Raw genomic sequence first — 20,780 nt, forward strand, 5'->3', positions numbered from 1 at the left:
TAGTTTGGGGATCTTATTGAATTTAAAAAAAAAGAAACCCACTGAAAATGCCTGTTCTCCCATTCAGTCTTGGAAATGGGACAGATGACAGAAAAAAATCAAATAGATTACTTAATAAAATTAAAATAAATCTGAAAACAGTCACTGGTGCAACAAATGATGAGTGGGTCATATTTAAATTATACACCCCCTTTTAAAAGTGATCAGTAGGGAGGGTAAACAAAACACATGTACGGTAATGGACCAGTGCTTTGTGCATAAATCTGATCCTTGGAAATAAGTCTGCTAATTGTGTTGGTATCTTGGCACTGTGAATAGTGATCTTTCATTTTGTTAAATTAACTGTGTGCAGCTACAGCTGTGGGCAGTGTGCAACACATTTAAACAAGACTAACCAAACCCTGGCGAATGTTTTCTAATTGTTTTGAAAGCACTCAGGTTATCCAGTATATTGCTGCAGAGTTATGACCTAACTGTCCTAAATTATTGCTAATGTTTTCAAATATGGTGCTTCTCAGGCCGTGAGCTGCTTTTCCTAGTGCATTCACATAATAAAATATTATTGAGAATGATCCTGGTTACTCAAACAAGAATAAAACCCAGTTTTTTAGTTTTCTACTTATTGTGACAGCTAAGGTAGTTATAGGGTATATTTAAGAACTAGGTCTGCATAATATCATAATTCAGATTTCATCTCAAGGTGTGTGTTAAAGTCCATACTTCTGATTCTTGTCCGTGAAAAACATTAAAGTGTAAATAAAACCATCTGTTTGTGGATTAAGATTTCCTGCTGTGAATGTTGCCTTGTGTTCTACATTTCATTTAATGCATATTTTCAAATTTTGTTTTTAGGTCAAACATCCGGCCAGACTATGCAGATACAAGCTTTCATGAGTTCAAAATGCATACGTTCAGTCGGGTGACATCTTGCAAAGTCTGTCAGATGCTTCTGAGGTATTGTAAAGGTTCTTTTGGGTGGTGGTCTCTCCCTTTCCCGCCCCTGCAAGAAGTTGTGGATGCTCCATCCCTGGAAGTGTTCAAGGCCAGGCTGGATGGGGCTTTGAGCATCCCACTCTAGTGAAGGGTGTCCTTGTCCATGGGAGAGGGTTTGGACAATCTTTACGATCCCTTCCAACCCAAACCATTCTGTGATTGTACGTTGTGTATTGTTGATATTCTGAAAAATGAGGGCACAGCATTTTAGCAAGGGCATTTGAGTGTGGGTAGTGCCTTTTTTAGGCACAGGCATGGAATAAATTAACTTCAGGTATGTTCCTCCCTGTCGTAGATTTTTTTTTTTTTTCTTTAGCAGTGCTTTTCCTGAATAGTCAGACTGACCTGGAGTTTCAGAGAATTTTTCTTCCTTCTAGGTTTTTTTTCCCCCTTAATGCAATAAGGTCTAAGTGACTATGAAAAATGGTGTAACCTTCTAAACTTAAAGTCAAGAGGGCTAATTCCTGACTTTGGAGCAGTGTAGTTGAGTTACTGTGTCTGCTGCAAACTGCTGTTGCTGAGGAGCAGCTGTAGTGCATTCAGGACACAGCCCCCAGGGTGCTATGTTGTTCTCCATGGGCCTCCAGCTGGGTATTCCCAAGTGCCACCTTGTGTAGAGACAGTCAGAGGAATTAGCAGCTCTGAAGATTAACTGAGGTGTCCATGATACATGGTTTTTTTTTTAAATGAACAAATTTAAAGTCAAGAATATTTGCAATATAGCCTATTAAACTACTTAATGCTTAAACATACGTTCAAACTTTCAACTCTCTTGAACTGAATCCTATTCTTCGTGGTGCCTAGGCGAATTCCCACTGAGATGAAGTGCAGTGTAGATCTATAGTAGGATAGATGCATAATGGTATCATTTTAAGTGAACTGTTCCAAAGGAGCTTTGGATTACATTTGAAATGGAGGTTTTTATTCTACTAGTAGTCTGAAAGAACTGTCTGGTTGTGATTTTTAATTGGCTAGTAGTGACAGAAAGTAGATGAGCTGCTTGTTTGTCAGATGTCACTTTTTCTCAAGCCTTTAAGGACTATGATTATGCAGAACAACAAATGACTTCTAATACCTTCTGCCATGTCTCTTATGTCCTTTATGTGTGGAATTTGTCACCTCTTATGTACCACTACCTAATTTTATTTTACAGGGGAACATTTTATCAAGGCTATTTATGTTCTAAGTGTGGAGCTGGAGCACACAAAGAATGTTTAGGAAGACTAGACAATTGTGGCAGGGCTAATTTAGGTGGTAAGTAATTTTTATTGTTCGAATACCATTTTTAATTAGAACATAAAACTTGCTAGATATAATTAAGGTTTAGTTTACCTCTAATTTGTGTTTATTGTAACATGCATACTTGTGAAACTACCATTTATAAGCACAATTAGAATTGCATTTAAGATTCATAGGGATTTTTATTGCTACTAAATTGAAATGTTCCAAAGCAGGAGAGAACTGTTACAGGTCAAACCCAATTTCTTCGTCAATGTCCTATACAACAAGGAATTGCTGTAGTTGCAACTGTGGATTGCTCATATGTAACACCTACAGTACAGTGCATCATCTATCATCCTTGTGTTTCTCCCTTTATGTCTGTGTCAATTTTCATATTTTTTCCTCTCAGTTCCTACAGCTGTTTGTATTGCCTCAGCTTCCTCTTTCATCTCTTTGGTTTCCATGGTTTCTGTCCACTCACAATATTCACAAAAAGGTGATTGATGGCTCTCTACTTCCCACACCTAAGAACTATTTTTTTTCTTCTTTTAATCAATTGCTCTGTGAATTTCTTCCCTGGCCATTGTCACTTTGCACTTCCCCTGTTGTTCTGCTCTTTGGGACCTTAAGGAATCTTTTGATTTCAACTACTGTTTGGCCACCCACAAATAACTCCAAAAATTTGACGTCTTCCCGTTCTGCTCAGTATTATACCTGTAAATCTCTTTCTGACATCTTCTGGATCTCCCACTGCTAATGCTCAGTGTTAGCCCCCATCACTGGCCACCCTTCCCTTCACTGTACCTACTCTGTTGGTGACAGTGTGTTTGTTACACTATTGCCACAGTCATATAATCCTAGTGCCATTTTTGACTCTTCCCTCTGTCCAGCTTCTCAACTGTTCTTTTTTCTAGAGATGATTTTGAATTGCTGTTGTGTTTAAAAGAGAAAAGCCACTGGGAACACATGGTGATTTATGGAAACTGGAGTTTTATATGTTGGGGAAGTTTCCAGTTATATATCATTCTCACTTCTTTAAAATCTGTGCATTCCTTTTCAGAATTATTTCATAATAATTTGTGAAGTTTCTCATGTCTCACATACTTCACATAAACTACTGCAGCCTCTTCCCCTCAGTTATTTTCTTTTTGACATTAGTATGTACAATCTTTATAAAATACTGTTACAGAGATGCTCTCTTGCGCTTTTGAATTACATGATGGCTTCATGTGCTGCTCTTTACTGAGCTGCTGTTTCCAGATACTGACTCTAGCTGTCCTTTCAACATTGTATAAGCTTGTTTCCGTCTTTGTCCCTGTTTGCATTACTTCTGATTTCTACTTGGCTTTTGGCTCTCTGTGCTAATTACCTGTGCCATTCTTTCATGAAATCAACAGGATGGCAGGTACTGACTTTTGCTGTAGTCAGTAAACTTTTTTTTCTCAGCTCCTTTTCTGTATTGGAGATCTTCCATGCTATCCTCCAAATCTGAACTCTTTACAAATAATCTTTTGTAGATCTGAAAACCATACAAGCAATCACAGTATTTGTGACTGAAATACTTTTCAGAACACAGGCTTTTCACAGAACCTCCTGCAGATACTCTAAGGAAAGTAAATATTTAAAATTATCTTAAAAATGGAATGTTTTAAAGCAATTACATTTAAATTAATAGAGTGGAAAAACTAACACATATTGCTCTTCACAAGAGAGATGTCTTCTGTGGTATAAACCACCCCTACTACTACTTTTTTGCTTTGTCCTGCTCCTTTTCTTTTAATCATTTCTGTAGTTTTTATTTTAATTGGATAGCTGGCACCCCAGGAGGCAGGAGCTTATCTTTCTGTTCCTCTGTAAATATCTGTGGACACATATGGTGCAACATGCATCAGTAAGAATGACCATAAATGCCTAGATAACAAAAGGTCTGATTTCTTGCAATTTTCCTGCATACTTAAGCAATGCTGTACACTTGCTAGAAAAAACAAAATAACAGCAGCGACAAATCACATTCCTCCTTCTTTGTAAGTGGAATAAATTATAATTTTAAAAATTCAAAGAAGCAGAATGGTATTTTGGATTTTACTTCAAATCATCTTCCTAATGTTTTTAGAATTATACTGTACTGAAACTGCAAGCAACTGGATTGCTAAGATCCTTTTTTGCGTTACGTTTTGGTTACCTCCAGGTGTTCAGCACTCTGCCCTCTCTTCAGAGTTTGCTTTCACTTCTCAGTCTGTTTTTCCTTCTATGCAAAGACTCCCCGATTGCTGTAGCTCTCATACAAGACAGGAGAGCTGTGTATCTTCTACCTGCTCTTGAGGCAGAAGGACAGGAGGTGCTAAGCTGTCTTTCCTTACAGTCTGCTCTGAGATCATAGCTGCAAAAACCAACTCTAAACTGCAGCTCTTGCCATACTTTGCCTTGCTTTACCAAACACTGAGGATGGAAAGGACTAGGGGTTTTGTTTACTTAGCTGAAAATGTGTCATCCATCCACCTGACAAAGGGACTTTGGCCAGTGATAAGAAGGGAAATCCTCAGGGTTTTCTCTACTGTTTTCCACTTCTACTTTTTATTTGCCTTTTTAAAGAAAAAAGTGTTGATTGAGCAGTGCTGGCCATTCATAATGTGCACAGACCAAGAAAAAGTTTAAGGAGGAGTTTTATCAGTACCTGTTTCCCTATATGGGCCAGAAAGGGATGAGACAACTCAGACTCTCTGAAATATTTGTTAGTGCAACCTGAGTATGAATTATTTTCTGGAGCTGTCCTTTAAATATTCCAGAGCTATGTTGAGAAATGAGGTCTCCCATAAGTTACCTGCCATGCCTGCTAAGCTGTGAAATGTTATTAAAGGCATGCAGACATAAAGATATAATGTAAAATTCAACATTTCACTGCACTTGGTGTAAGAAGTACACTCTATATGCACAGAATTCTAACATGGTTTTAATTTTGAATATTTTTCTTTTGAAATATTTAGAGAAATTAATTTATGATAATTGTAATATTTTTTTAGCAGTGTCATCTGCTGCTCCTGTGGGAAATGAGCAAAGGTTTGTGTGGCAGCAAAATGCCTGGAACACTTATTGTATTGCTCTGCCTGGTGGGTTTTGTTTTGTTGGTTTGTTTTTTTTTTCTTCCCATGTTTTTTCCCATGTTACAGCCTTGTTCACAGGGTATAATGTATATGAAACTGAGCCATCCTTTTGGGAAACTGGACATTATTAATATTCCCCAGTCGTGTGGTATTAGTTATGGCCACAGACACGGAAGATCTGTCTATATATGTGTAGATAGATGTGTTTTCTCTTAATCTGTCATTCTGCCAGTGCCATTCCAGATGCTTCACAGCAAAGTGCGAATCCTTTATGTGGTAGACAATGTCCAGGAATGATGCTTTTTGCTTCATCCTGTTAAATTTTCTCTCTATCTTTTTTGGTATTTTAAGAGTTTTTACATCTTGTTTATGCTTTTGCATGGCTTCCCTATTTTGAAATCTCTAACTGCATTTTAGAGTGTTAGAACAGTGAGTGCTCTGTGAACATGTGACTTCGAGCTTTTGTGGGAAGTCTTGACTGACTGCTTCTCTATGATAAATTATTTTGACCTCTTAATGGTATATTCTCTAAACAGAATAGTTTCAATTTTTTAATCTTTTTATAAATGTAATTTTTTCTATGTTTCAAATAATTTTCATTTCCTATTCTGTAGACCTCTTTTACTTCTAGAGGCCTATTTGAAAAAAAGGTGATCAAGAGTTCAAAGTACTGCAGTGGGAATATGCCATTAGGTTTCTCAAAAGCATTTGAATTTTCCTCAGCATTTTCTGGTTTTGTAAAGTTTAAGATTCTGTTTTCTTTATAGATTGTGAGCAGATGTTTCTGCTAGCCTTTCTGAAATGATGCTTAGAACTTTCCTGAGTGGATTAAATCTTTTTAAATTTCATTCCAAGTCGCACTTTGTGAAAGTTCAAAAGACAGACATCCAAAGACAGATGAAACCTTTTGAATGACAAAATTATTGTCAGATTTAGATGATACACTTATGAGAGAAACATTGACAAAATCTGAAGATAAATTTTTGTGTTCTCATGCTATGCCTTATACACAAACATATGCCAGTTCCTCAGATGTTTTGCTTCAAAGGCGGCCAGTTCAGCAGATTGTAGAAATTTTAGTGACAAAAGATGCAGAGTTAATCAGTTGAATTAATAAACAGAACAAAATGTTTGCATTTAGCCCTTGGGTTTTCTTGGTTGCTGTTCCTGCCCTTGCTGCTGTAAATCAGCAGTACTGGTTGAAGTCTTCTGTGCTAGTGTCTGTCATTATTGATTTAATAGGTTTTCTTCCCCCTTAAATGCTGTTCTATACATCCCCAAGTAGTTCTCTACATTTTCATATATTTTACTTCTCTGCCCTATCACTTAATCTTTCTGTGATTTGGAATCCTTGCTCATGTTTTGATTAACTCCTTTGAGTCTGATTGCACAGTCTTAAACACAAGACTGTATAAAATCCTAAACACAATTATTAGAAAATAGATGCACTTACTTCTGTGACAAGCCATTTGTAAGGACATATGTGGTGTTCTTTCCTCTGGCGGCTAAGAGGGCATCTCCTCTCCCTTGTTACATCTTCTGGCTTCTCAGCTGCATTCCTATGTCGTACTTCTTGGCACAGAGCAATTTCACTCATCTGGTGATGCTCTCCCACTAGCTGGAAGTGTTTGTCTGGGAATGCCTTAGAGTGGGGCCTTGGCTAAGCAAGCATGAGTAAGACACACCTTTAGCAGCCAAAGGGAGAAGCTGCATCCCTTATTATTCCTACGTTTATCGTACAGACTGCTCTGTGTCCCTTGCAATTTCTTCAGAGGCCTTATAGGATTGATGAAACAGTATCACTCTGTCCAGAACATACTGAAGAACTCCAGTCTGTTTCGTAGTCTAAACTAGCAGAATTAACAATTCACTTTTATTTCCAGACTGGAATTTTTCCAAGTCCATCAAATTAAGTTGAATTAAATATTCTCAGGCAAATGCTTGCTTGTTCTACTGACTGTTGAGTATTTCAATTAGAGAAACCTCCAATAATGATTCTAGAATCTGAAAGTGTTTTGAATATTTTAAGTATACTGCCAAACCGTCAGAATTTTCTTCTTTATATTGCTTTTCCCAAGGAATATTAAAGGCGTGTCTCATCAGGTCATTAATAGATTAGAAAAACATTAGCTGGTCATTTTTATAGTAAATCTTAGTTAATTTATGCATGATTTCTTTCTCATTTGGATAATTCCATTTGAAAAGGTACTATATTTCTTTAGATGGAAAAGAAGTTTCTTCAGCTGTGAGATGAACTTAAAAGAAAATGTTGCCATATGAATGGGATAAGTTTAGAATTGCTTTCATACAGTAATGTGCATGCCCAATAATACAGTTCATGCTGTCCATGTCCTAATTGCTTGCTACAGCACATTAGAGATTATTCATGAAAAGCCTGTGGTCTTGACATCTAAAAAGAAACCAGCAGCTTTCACTATTTACGTTTTTGCTGACTTAATCAATAGTTGTGAAGTTGCTGGCTCTCCTCCAAAGCTCTCGTGTCAACTGAATTGACAAGTAAATGCTCAAAGCCTGCAAAGTTCATCGGAGTTGTACCTCTTTTTAAGAAACTGTAACAGAGGTTGAGCTATATTGTTTAACTAATGATTCTTGCTCAACCTGAACAAAAGCCAGTTACGGTGCTTGGTATTTTTTAGGGTCCTGCATTGTGGTACATCTGGGTTGCATTTCTAATTTTGTTCTGATTGAGCAATGACTGGCTAAATGACTGGAAAGGAGCATGTAGTCCCACAGGTCCTTTCAAGGAACTTAGTTTATAGTTCCTGCATTTTAAATATTTTCAGTTTTGTTTTAAAATAGAAAGGTGAGTAGCTTATTACATATACTTTTTATTTACTCTCCATTTACTTAGCATGTAAATCCAGCTGCTGTGTTGCATCCCTGAAGAGCAGCTTATTCCCATTTTCTGAGCTGTGTTCCCTCACTTACTGAGGCCAGCTGCTGCTACTTTGCATCTGTAGTAAAATATAATTATCATAATGTGACCCAATGGTAATGTGGCCTCAGCGAATGAACAAAAAACCCCCCAAAACTGTGCTGAACTATGGCATTAATTAAGTGGCTGTCAGAACTGAGGACTCACTTGATGATTGCATTGGCACACTGGTGATGAGCAGGACCTTGAATTAAAGTTGTCATGTGTAAAATATCTACTGGTGGATATCCTCAGACATTACTTTTTTTTCCCCCTAAAAATAGAAATGAGGGTTTTCTTGGTCTTGTACTTGTGTGGTGTTTGGAAAACAGGTATTTCATGAGGAAATGATACAAATATTTCAATACAGAATGTTCTGAAATACAGAATATTTAAACTGTAACGAAGTAACAGTTTAAATAAGACAAGTCTTATTTTTTGAATAGGCTTTTATGTGGAAATACAGATACTGGCTATTTTTTCCATTCCCAAAGTGTTAATAGTGAAGCCACAAATGGCATTGTGGTTCATCAGTGTTGGTTTTCTGTTTGATCCCTCACCTCCCTTTTAATAAAATCTGTTTTACATGAATGATCAGGAATATTAATTATCTTCCTTTGTAGTGATTTCTTGATTCCAGTTATTCAGTTATTGAAAATTAATCATTGAATTTCCTAATTATTATAAAAAGCTTTGGGATGCTCTGATCACTAGATGGAACTCATTCATCTGGTTGGATTTGGGATATTTTTTAGAGGTAAAAATAATATTCAGCAGCAACGTTCAAAAATCAGATTCATTAATTTCCACTGGAGGATAGGACAACATTTCCATTTCAACTTTTCAATAAATGATCTGCTGAAATAAATATAAGTCTTTAGAATACAGAGTCTGGATATATATGTCTGGATACGTGTTGGCCTCCTTTGCAACCTATATGATTTCCCTTCATTTGAAGTCATTCATAATGCTGAGATCAAACATTCAAAAAAGGAGATTTTATTCAGATTTTGGCAAAAATTCTGAAAGGTATATGAAATTGTGAAATACCAAAATTATACTTTTGATTTTCAGCAGCACTTTGGCAACTAATTCCCTCAGGCCGCTTAGAAAACATCAACAGACTACCTGCATCTCTTCCTTTGGATGAGCTTATTTTTCTTCTCTTGGCTCACTGCACAAATGCAAACTAATCCTTCTGGAAAGGTTATACTCACAGAAGTGATTCCGTGGCTGGCGAGATGAGGTGTGCTGGCGTGGGGACTGAGGGCGTACGTGAGGGGAGCTGTGCCAGCGCCGCAGGGGCTGTGCCCGCCCGGCCCAGCGCGCGCAGCTGCGGGCTCGGCCTCGGCACGCCTTAGCGGCTTTGCAGAAAGCGCTGCGGAGCCAGGGATTTTGTTTTCCCACACTGCACTGATTCATGGAACCTTTCTTAGCAGAACAAAAGGGACTTGCAGTTAGTTTATTATTTGTTTGACCGTGGATATGCCTTCCTGTTTAGGAGATACTACTGTAAAAGTTTTCAAATGTCCTGAAGTACACAGAGACCAGGCATGTGCAGCTTGTGCTGTGCCTCAGCAGCGTGTGTAGTGCAAGAGAGCACACAAGGGCAAATACAGCTCTGTGTGCTTTGATAAGACACTGACCCAAAATCTAGAGTGCACCCAAATACCTGCTATCAGATTAAATATTTCAAAGGACATGTGAAAAAGATATCTTCTTTTGTGCCTTTTGTGATGGGTGGTGGTGTGTGTGTGTGATGAAGTGTTACTGGCTTTATGCAGTCTTTCTGGTCTCTCAGAGAAATTTTTTTCCTAATTTTTAAGTAGTACCATAAAATTCATAGTAAAGGTAAATAAACCAGCAGTGGCTTCAGTCTCTGGTGTACTAATGCAATGCTGAATTGAACATGAAATATAGAACACTTTAAAGCTATACATTTTATCTTGATAGACTGTCACACTGTGAATAGACAGAGACAAGAAAAGGTGTGAACTCAACTTGCAAGGAACTGTAGCTTTGAGTTCCAAACGAGCTAGTATTTATCAAACATTTTTTGCAATGTTCTCAGGGTTTGTCAGGTGTGGTGTCCCAGCCTGCCGTGCTGCTGCTGGTGCGTGCAGGTGCCCTGCAGCTGGAGCCAGCCCCAGCCATGGGCGCAGCCTGGCGGGGCCAATGAGCACCGGGAGTGCAGCAGGGTTTGCACAACAGCACCCGGCGCACCCCGGGCTCTGGGACGGCTGCACGGATCAGGTGGCAAAAGGAGGCAGCAAGGTTTTCTGTAACACCACTCAGCACAGGCTGAGATTGCTCTATAAAAAGTGTACTCTTTGCAGTCAACAATAATGCCAATTTTTACTTATGTTTCAGAACATGGAAACGTGAAACATGAGGTAAGGATTAATTTTCTTTTGCATATGATGTTTGTTTTGTTGGTGACATAAGAGCTCCTTATTACTTTTTGCACATGCTGATGGAGAAGGTATGTTTTTCTTCTGGGTTTGCAAACATTTATTTAGAGTGCTGTAGAAGTTATCTAAGCAACCAGCTATTCGTGATTAAATATGAATGTCTTCTGCTCAAAATGTGAGTTAAACTTGCTGCAATATGACAGTACTCAGAGCACTGGAAGAGGTGGAGATGTTTCTTTTAAGACACAGGTAAGAAAACATACATTGCTTCACTGCTGATGATTAGATCCTTACTGTTCCTAGACAAAATCTGGCTGCAGAGTTAAAAGTAGTTTTTTTTTTTCTCTGTCATGCCAGAGAACTGTGGGGTGATGAAGGATTGGCAGGGCAGTGTTTGCCTCTTCATGTGAAAAGACAATAGTTGCAAAGGTATCCTGTGGTATGGAGTTTGTGTAATCTGGAGAGAATGTTAGAGTGGGACCTGAACAGAGGAGCTGCTGTGATGCACATAGTATAACTTTCTGTGAGCCCAAGAAGGCTGCAAGCAACCCTGGGTTATTTTCCAGCCAGCTCCTGGGCCCTCTCCACTGTTGTACAGGAGGGCACGGCAGATAGGTTTTGTCTGCTCCTTCTGACAAAAGAGAGGCAGCACTTCAGACCTAGAGCATAATAGTTTCTGGCACCTATTTTAGATCAGAAGTTTATGGTAATTGCTTAAATGACATCAGTTATAAACAGCATGTGTTGCTGCTCTCCATAAGCATGGCTGTGTTTGACCCTGTTGCTAATATGGGTAATGGGAGAGTGTTATTGCTGACAAGGCTGGTGCAGGGGTAGTTGTGTGCAGGGCTGACCATGTCTGTGCTCTCTGATGTTTGAGCTGTTTGGGTGTCACTGTAAGCCCAGAGGGCAGTGGGACTGGATGAGGGCAGCCCTGCACCCTCTGGTGAGCTCCTGGGATGTGGGCCCCAGGTGGGCTCCAGCTCATGGGGACCCGCAGGGGAATCGTGTGGTGATGGGGGACCTCTGGCAGAGGAGAGGGGTGTACTGCCTGTGCCCAGACCCTGCCTGCTCTCCTCGCTGCATTCTCAGCTGTGCCTCTGGCCAGGTGCTGCCCAGCCTTTTGTGTCTCTGCCTTGACAGATGCACCAAGTAAGGGCACTCTAAACTGTGGGAATCACAGCATGGTCCATTTGCCTGATGCCTTTCCAGTCCTGCAGCTGGCAGGCATGGCTGGAGAGCTGTGAATAGATTGTCCCCTGGGCTTGGTGGACGAGAGTGCCAGGCTTCCTAAAGCTTACTGTGGTGAACGTACTATGTCTGGATGAAAAACTAGGTATACTGTTTTTCCTTGTTAGCAAAATAAGGGTCTCCTTTCTATTGCCTGTTGAGTTGATCCAAGACATCAGGTTTACATTCATTTTTACCAAGACTCCTGTTTTAAGTGCCTGCTTTAATTCTCTCTGTGCAGAGAAAACTTGAGCACGGATGAGGAGCTGTCATTTTGGAAAACATGGATTTAGGTTTCATACCAGTAAAGTAAAGAATCTACTGGTAATGCAATATGTTAAAGGATATTGAGCATGTTTTCATATAGTTCAAGAACTGTTTCTTTAAACCCGTTTTCCAGCCAATCCTTTGGTGTATATGACTTTGAGTTGTCACAGCCTCTCTGTTGTTTTTATTTCAATTAAGCATTTCTCTGTCTCCCTTTGTACTTTTCTGAGTCCTGCCCCTTTCCCTCTCTTGTGCAAATCTGTGGTTGCTCACCAGTCTGCATCAATCCGTATTAGCGACATGGCTTCCATCTATAAAAACCAATATAGGATCTAATTGAGCATTTTGCTTTTATCCAGTACTATTATCTTCCTTGTGGCAGCAGCTTTAAATTTTTATTCTATCTACTACAGATAAGGCAAAACTTGTATCCTTTCTTTAATTAGACTTGTGGGGTACAGAGAGAATATGTCCAAGGACTCAAGAGTTTGAAAGCTGTTTTCAAACCAAGCTTTTGATTTTGCTTCCTTGCTACAGGGCTTGGTAATGTGGTTATGCCTCAGGTTACTGCTTTCTGGCTTGACTTGGTGTGTGTCCTGCATCACCTTATATCAACGGCGAGTAAATCAGGGCAACCTAATTGTTCCCTTTGTTATGCAACATGCTTTTCTCTGCTTGCTTTGATTAAAAAATAAATAACTGCATGAAGTGTCATGCAAGTTACCAGATAAAACAAGTTTGCAAAAGCAGATGAGTAGTTCACAGATATGCATTATTTCACATTGAAATTTCCAGGGATCCATAGTAAGTGTCTTAGTGTATAAAATATAGAAAAGAAATTGAAATAGTCTGAGTCTTGTCAGAGTTTCTGATTTCACTCAACTCTGGTTCCTCCAATTTTAGAGAGATAGACAAGTTACTAAATATATTTAAGTACTTGCCCAGAAAATAAGAAAATTAAGCATTCCATAGGGAATCAGTATAAAGTAGAAGTAGTGAAAGTTTCTACCTTATCAAAGCAATGCAAGTGGCTTTTACTTTTGTGTTGGTGGATGTTATCTGGGGCAGATAATGCCAGACTGCATGTTTTTCCTGTATCCTATCCATAAATGATTAAAAAATACGTTTGTACTTAGTATCAAAAAATGTATGAAAAAGCCTCCTATGGACTGAGACTCTTTCAGCCCAGTCTCAGAAAAAATGGGATATATGAAAAAAAGTCAGCATTACTAAGAATATTTTTCAAAGTGTGATCTTTCTACAAGATAAAGATAATTGTGTTGGTGGTTGGGGGAAATACTTTAAGAAAACCAGCTTTGCCTAGTAGATTGTGGGAATGAAAGGACTGCAATGTGCCTCCATGAAAACATGTTTATTCATATCTCTGATTCTCATTTTTGCTCTGCAGAAGCGAACAAATGGAATTAGAAGAAGCTCTAGACATGTGGACACAGGTTTGTGTCATGGCTTTTTAATACTTAAACATTAAATAAAAAGAGTGATAAAGCTGTAACTTGCTTTGTTAAGTTGCACTGTGAATGGTATTGTCATACGCACAATGCTGAGAACTTGATTGCTGAAGTCATTGAAGGACTTAAGTGATTGCTGTGTGATTTCAAAGATAAGGTCAGCTGGTTGAACTCCTAATTTTTTTTTTCCTTGTTTTTTCTTTAAGCAGGGCTCAGGTTCTATTTGAACAACAAAATGCCTCTGGGCTTTCACTTAATATGACCCACCCTACTGTACTCTGTAGTTTTAAAAGAAGTAACTGAAGGGATAAGCAGACAGTTGCTTACAAAGCTCGGGTTCTAATTCTTCAAGTTGTGGGTATTCTCAGCTCTTAACTGTAGTGGTGCTCAGTGCTTAACTGTATGAATTGCTTTTCTGAAAGGCATAAACCAGTTGCAGTTTTATATTGAATTTCAAAGTGATTTTATTTTTCCTGTTAGTTTATAGTACATACTTTTGTGGAATCATGGCAGCAGCAGCCCTTAAGAAAATTAAATGCTTAGTTATGTGTTGTGTACTCAAGTGGGTGAATATTTCCTCTGGAGACCCATTATGTGTCTGAATAAAATATTCAATGTTTTTCAGTGTAACTGTGATATTTTTAGTGTCATTTTTTACAGTAATTACATTTCTGTCCTTTATGTTTCTTGTATAGTTTAATTACAGGAGATTTGTTATGCAGATATTATTTGGAATAAAAGTAAGCTGTGGATTATTAAATATTTCTAGATGTGGACATCTGAGAATAGTTGGAGTTAAACATTAAACAGGATGGCAATTCTGTATACCACATTACAGCCTGGCAGAGCTAAGCACTTTTTAAAAAGTAGGAATGCTGGTTGTGCCAGTAGCATTGCAGCTGCCTTGGCTTGGAAAGTCTAAATGTTGTAACTGGCTGAAGCAGACCACACCTTTCTTACTCACGTACCTTTGACATGTTTTGGAACACGTATCGTCACTTTGCTCCCTCTAGCAAAATAAACCTGCTTCATGATTCCAGAAAGTGTTCAGTGTGTCGTGACGACTGCAGTGATAAAAGACAAAAATAAGCACCCTGTAACTCTGAAAATGAATACATTCAGAGGGGAAAACATCAAGGGTAGGAATTAAATAATGCAGAAGAGGATGATTTCTTCCAAGTGTTTGCTAACAAGACTGAGTTCTTCCCATTCATTGGTACGAGTTGCAGTGAAGAGTAATTGTGTGCTTGCAGAATAGTCCTTGTAGGTTCAGTACCTTTAAACACAGCTGTCTCATATAGTGTCATAGAAGGTCAAGTAATTTAGCTTCGAGAACCTTTTGAGTATACTGGTGATTTTACTTGCTGTTGAAGTCTGACAGGAGTATTTGCGGGGTCTTTTCTATGCAAGGGTACTTTAAAAGTAGTTTTTATTGTAGACTAAGTACCATTGAAATCATCAAAAGTAGTTGAATAAGTAGGTGTTTAAAACCTGTGTGTAGCCAATGCCTAAAATACAGTTCTGCTCACGCTCCCACCATGTCCATTTACCGACACAGAAGAGTTCTTTGAGTTGGTGGGATAATCTCTTGTTACAGAGTGACGTTCTTCATCCTCATTTTTGAAAACCAATAGAAATGCAGAATGTGTGCATAAACCTTTAGGTCCCTTTATCAGAGACATTGCTGCAGAAGACTTTGTACAGAATTGCTTCTGACATTTTAAAGGTTTTAAATAAATAATAATGAGAAATATATTGCATACTAATGTACTCTCTATGTATGCTGTCAGTTTTCAAGTGAATTGAGCTTCTTGTTTTGCATTTTGTCAGGATAGGCATTCTGTGTCCTCCTCTAACTTGGTGGGTATAACTTTTAAAGACATGAATGTCTTTGGTAAACTCTTGGCATCTGTTTTGCATAATTTAAGTATTAGTGTTCATCACATTGCACATTGCCTTGAGAGACAGATGTTATCCAGAGGGCAGCGCTTGTGAGAGATCAGTTATGTCAGGCATACATTACTGCATTGATCCTCAGAGCTTTTCAAGTGCACTGGCATGGAAAGTTCTGAAGAGTCTGAGCACCAGGATGCTCTTTTTGCTGAGGGAGGTAGCCAAAAGATTGACTGCCCAGACTGCTTTGTCTGGGCAGTCATATGCCAGTGATGCATGTGATGGTGCTGAAGCATGGGTGCTACGTTAGGAAGCAGACATTTGCTGTGAATCCATAACCAGCACCTGCAGTGACTAAACATTGATGGAGTTTGATATCACCAGTAAAAACAAATATTTTGGGTTGCAGCTTGTCGAGATTGTTCTGTTATGTCTGTCTTTGGCTATTTTAATAAAGAATAATGAATAGCATGGTCAAGTTAATGCGCTGTGCTTCTCTTTTTATGCTTAGAGTCAAATTTAACTTTTGCTGACGCAGCTTAGCCCAGAATGAAAAATCATTTAAATTTGATGAGAAGTAGTGCAAGTGAAGGATGGTCTAAACAAAACAGTGGAAGGATACTGGATTAAAATATCTTGTTTTCTGCTGGTAAAGCTCATTGATGAAGGAACTTATCTAGCTGAAGTACCCTAAAAGGAATAAGTTGGTTTATGGCTTTTTCTTTCTTTTTTCTTTGAAGTTGGGTTAAAAGTTTTGACAGTGACAGTTTTCTCCTCGAGATTTGCTTTGTTTTGAATAAGAAAGAAGGGTAGAAGGAAAAATGATTAATAGATAGTGAGGCAGCAAAATCCCTATGAAATGAAAGCAGTCATGAGAAAAACGTTTGCAAAAAGAAATGTGTGCAGAAACTGTACAAATGAAGAAAGAACTGGAAATCATAAAAAATATGGCTTCGTCTTTATGCTGTGCACTAGGCCTTCAGCCTGCAGTCCATTTGCAGAGAGCCTTCTGAATTGCTTCATCTACTGAGTTTTAGTGGGACAGGTTTTAAATAACCTTTATTTGAATTAAGCAGGAGATAATAAAAGCCACTGACAGAATGAACCGGTGAATACACCTGCAGCAATAAATCCAGGGAAAATTTGGTCTACAGCTTGCATGTGACTGTAGAACAACATGATTCTGTTTAAATACATTTAAAAACTGATAAGACTGGTGTCAGTTTTTGCATAGAATGGGCATGTGAAGTGATAATTATAGGATGTTTTATTCTTGTGTAGGGAATATGTTTAAGCATGGGATTTACACAATTGGCCTAAATGACAAATTATGTGTATTCATAAATACAAATTTTTATTGTGTGAATCCTGAAAAGGATGATGCAGACTGACCAATGTTTTTAATGGAAATAATTTTGTATTTTAATATGAGTAAAAATTACTGTCTTTCTCAGCTATTGAAATAGTACAGTGTATATTTGCTGTCTTTTTTTTACAGTATAAAGAGTCTAAATGTGATAGATTCACAGCTTAGTGTTTTTGAAACTGGTTTTACCCTAAACACTTCTGCTAATATAAACATCAGAATTTTAATCTCTAGAAGTGTGAAAGTGTATTTTGTATCAGAAGGATAAACTTGGTAAAAATAGAACACTAGAAGCCTTATAGTCAAGATTCATTGTAGATTAAACTCAAAATCTGCTCTGTGAAAGATCGCTACTGAGCATCTTAAATAGCTGCTGACTTCTTAAATAGCTGATTTCTTGACAAGCAAGGATTAAAGATTAGAAAACCTCAGTTCTGAACCGAGGGCCAGAACCAATATGTCTTTTCCCTTCACAGAAAATAAAATATTGTCTGGCTTTTTAGGGATGGAGGGACACAATACTAGTAAGTAACGTATACAGTGCAGTAGCTTGGGCTATGTATTTTTCAGCTCAAAACTTCAAATTTCAAATAATAATTTTAAAAAGAGGTATTTGTATTTCTGCCTGGTGTCTGGTCAAAACTTGCTTTATGAATCCTCTAATACTGGTTTTACACAAATTATAAAAAAAGCCCCAGGATCTGAAGAGAGTCACTGGGTTTATGGCCTGAAGTATATGCATTAAACAAACAACAACAACAGTGTAGGGAGAAGTACAATACTGGAGATATGTTTATTTCATTAGCTATAGGGGGAAATAAGTTACTTTTGTGCTTCATATTTTGTTAAAATTGGGGTTTGGAATCTTTTAACTAGGTTGTGTCATTGTTATATGTGTATGTGATTACTAAGCAGTGGAACAATATTCAGGTGTTTGTGTAGTGTAGTGTTTGCATCTTGTCTTTAGAGTAAAAATTAAGTGATAGTGTCATATTGGCAGTTTAAATTTTCTTTTCAGTTAAGAATGAAGCATGCTAGACTGTGAGATAGTTCAACAGATTTTGACACAGTGTGCTCTATAATACACAAGTCTAACTCTGATTTCCATTTTAGTGCCACTCCAACTGTATGCCCAGCCAAAAGCAAAATCTGGCTCAAACTCAAATGCTGGGATATCCTAACCAGCAGATAATTCTTTGCCAAGTTGTTCTAGATAGAAGTACTCTTTAACTGAGAGTTTGAAGCGTTGTCACTCATTTTCTTGTTTTATTGAGCTATACAGGCATGTCCTCAGTAGTCCTGATTGACTGTTGTCTTTCTCATTCAGCCCAGTATAGAGAATACCCAGTTCCATGGATGAGAAAAGATAACCTTCTGCAGCATGAAGCCCAGTGCTGAAAACAGGCATTCAGGAATTTATTTCTCCACTTCAACAGTGGCAGCAGCTACCGGGGATTCTAGCTGCCCAGTGCTAACTGGCTGTCAGTATCAGTGTTGAGAACAAGAATTTATCTTGGTTTTAAGCCACAGAAAAAGGTGTACCAAAAAAAAAGCATTAAACAAGCCCCCAATATTTAATGAGGAGTTGACTGATGTCATTGATAGTATCTCCTTATTAGGATTGTCTTTATCAAGATGGATTAGACCAAGTAGCATCTTTTTGCTTTGGTAAAGGAATTCCTGTGTATAGAATCAAGAAATACATTGATAGGTGTTTTTCTGATACATTTAATACTGTTATTTAATTATATTTCCTGTAAATAAAGTGTAGGAATAAATAGCAATCCCTCAAGTACTAGAATATGTGCATGACATTATTTTCAGTTTTAGATACTGTTAACCTGGAACATAACAGTGTGTTTTAATGGCTGGCCATTAAAGTGTGTACGTGGAGAAGCAACTGACTGTAAATTAAATTGAGGAAAGCCAGAAGGAATACTGGGGCAAAGAGAAATGTTTCATAAAACTTCCTCTAGTGAAGAAATAGTTATTTGATGAAGTTTGAGATCTTTTATAATGTTTGTGGAGCACTAGATTTGCTAAGGAGCTTAAGACTTCTCTGCATGGTAATGTTTTGAGCAAACTACAGAACTGAAAATGAGCTTTGATTTTATATGTATGTGACGCATGTTTAACTTTTGGCTGGGTTTTATTCAGCTAGGAATACCTCTTCCTTTTCTACACATCATCTAGACACTTTGCTCAAGGTACCTGTAATGTACCCAGTACATGTCTCTTGGAATCATGGTGGAGCAGAGGAGTTTCAGGTCAGAATGGGTTTAACAGGGCAGCTGGGAGCACACTCTGCAAAGAGAACACTCCCTGGCAGGATAGTTGTGATGCTGCTTACTGACATGGTGTGTAATCCTGAAGATTTTGAAGTCCTTCAAAGCACTTGGATTGCAGCTCTAACCTGACCATCTCTTGGTGTTGATAGACATGTTTGAACATGTTTTACATCAGGTGGTTGGGATGGGGTTGGCGCTTGAGACCTGAGTCCGTGAATTTCTTTGTGGTCCCACGTCATGGGACAACTTCTCTCAGCTGGGCCTCAGCAGCAGTGAATTTACAGATGCACTGAACTGTGTGACCTACTTTGTGAAATCAAATTAATTTATCTCACATATTTATTAAAAATACATACTACATTCAAGATCTTTGCCTCCCCCCCCCCCCCTTAAGTGCTTCACAAAATAATGAGTTCATCTTGGTTGTGTTACAAGAAAAGACATGTCTAATGTTTTGCACCAAGAAGTTTTCCACTAATGCGTTTCTGGAAGGCGAAGCAGGGTTTTGTCTTCCAATGAAGCATTTCAAATGCAGTTTAATGATTTTTATTTGGGTTGTTTTATTTTAAATTAAAACTATTTTTACATTCCTGTTGGGGAGAGGTATTTGAAAAGTGCCTGTCCCCTTGGCATCTCAGCAGTAAGCTAACATTCAGAGAAGAACATAGCCTTTAGCCTTTTCTTTTAATTAAACATCAGAAGACCCAGATGCCAAAGGGTGAAATGTATTTATTTTGTCAAACTCTTTCATCCTTGTCTGGTTGGATTGCAAGATTAATTTGTAGTTGAGTAATTTAAACTCTTGTCTTATTGGATATATTTTTTGGGACTGTCTCTATATCTTAAGCAATTAACATTTTATTTTTTCTTAGAGAAGTGATGATGTTCAATACATGCTTAGCCATATGTTGACATAATTTTTAAGCTGAGGTGGGTTAAAAATCCTTCAGTGTCTTTCTCTTTTTCTGCATAAAAGCACTCACCCTCAACTGTTTAAGCATCATTGTTTGGAGATAACTGCAAGGAAGTTGTCAGCCAGAGAAAGGATAAGGTAAGGTAGAAGTAGGCAAAATGGGCATACAAGTATGATCAATAAAACAAAAAAATTCACTGTTTTGTGTTTTAAACACACACACAAGTAGTACAGCACTATTAAAAAAAAAAAAAAAAGAGGCATGTGCCAGCAGCTATATGGCCAGAAGTTGCCTTTACTTACCATGGCAAGTGGAAGGAATTGCTTGGTATTTTGCTGAAGTTTATTGGGACTTAAAAGTCTGTTACTCATCTTTAGGAGGAATATTGCATTTACCCATCTATTTTCATATCTGATTTTAATCTTCAGGGTATTTTAATTCTCAGAAGGCAAAACAAAGATAATAAGGCAATGAATGATTAAAAATAGTCAAAAGTAACTGAATTTTAACAGTACTCAAAAGCATATGGTTTCTTTTTTTGTGGCTCACTCATTTAACTAAACCAGTATTTGATCACTACTTCAAAGTAATTCTCACACAAAGAATTTGGGAAACATTGTAAAATTGAAAGCAGCCATCCCATGGGAGAAAAAAGACTGCTGAAAATTCACACAAGAGAAGCTCCCAGAGCT

The 20,780-nt window shown here is 37.9% G+C and overlaps 1 protein-coding gene across 1 annotated transcript in view; it reads left to right on the forward strand.

Moving 5' to 3' along the window:
* Window positions 1-20,780, forward strand: part of VAV3 (vav guanine nucleotide exchange factor 3) — a gene marked incomplete at both ends in the record, with an annotated part of 150,443 nt that overhangs the window by 88,765 nt on the left and 40,898 nt on the right. The window contains 4 exons of the mRNA XM_082286879.1: window positions 853-954; window positions 2,147-2,247; window positions 10,621-10,643; window positions 13,567-13,612. Coding sequence (XP_082143005.1) covers window positions 853-954; window positions 2,147-2,247; window positions 10,621-10,643; window positions 13,567-13,612 — 272 coding nt within the window. The remainder of the gene's footprint in view (window positions 1-852; window positions 955-2,146; window positions 2,248-10,620; window positions 10,644-13,566; window positions 13,613-20,780) is intronic.

This window comes from Coloeus monedula (assembly GCF_965178545.1).
Source record: "Coloeus monedula genome assembly, chromosome: 9".
In the NCBI taxonomy this organism is placed as follows: Eukaryota; Metazoa; Chordata; class Aves; order Passeriformes; family Corvidae; genus Coloeus; species Coloeus monedula.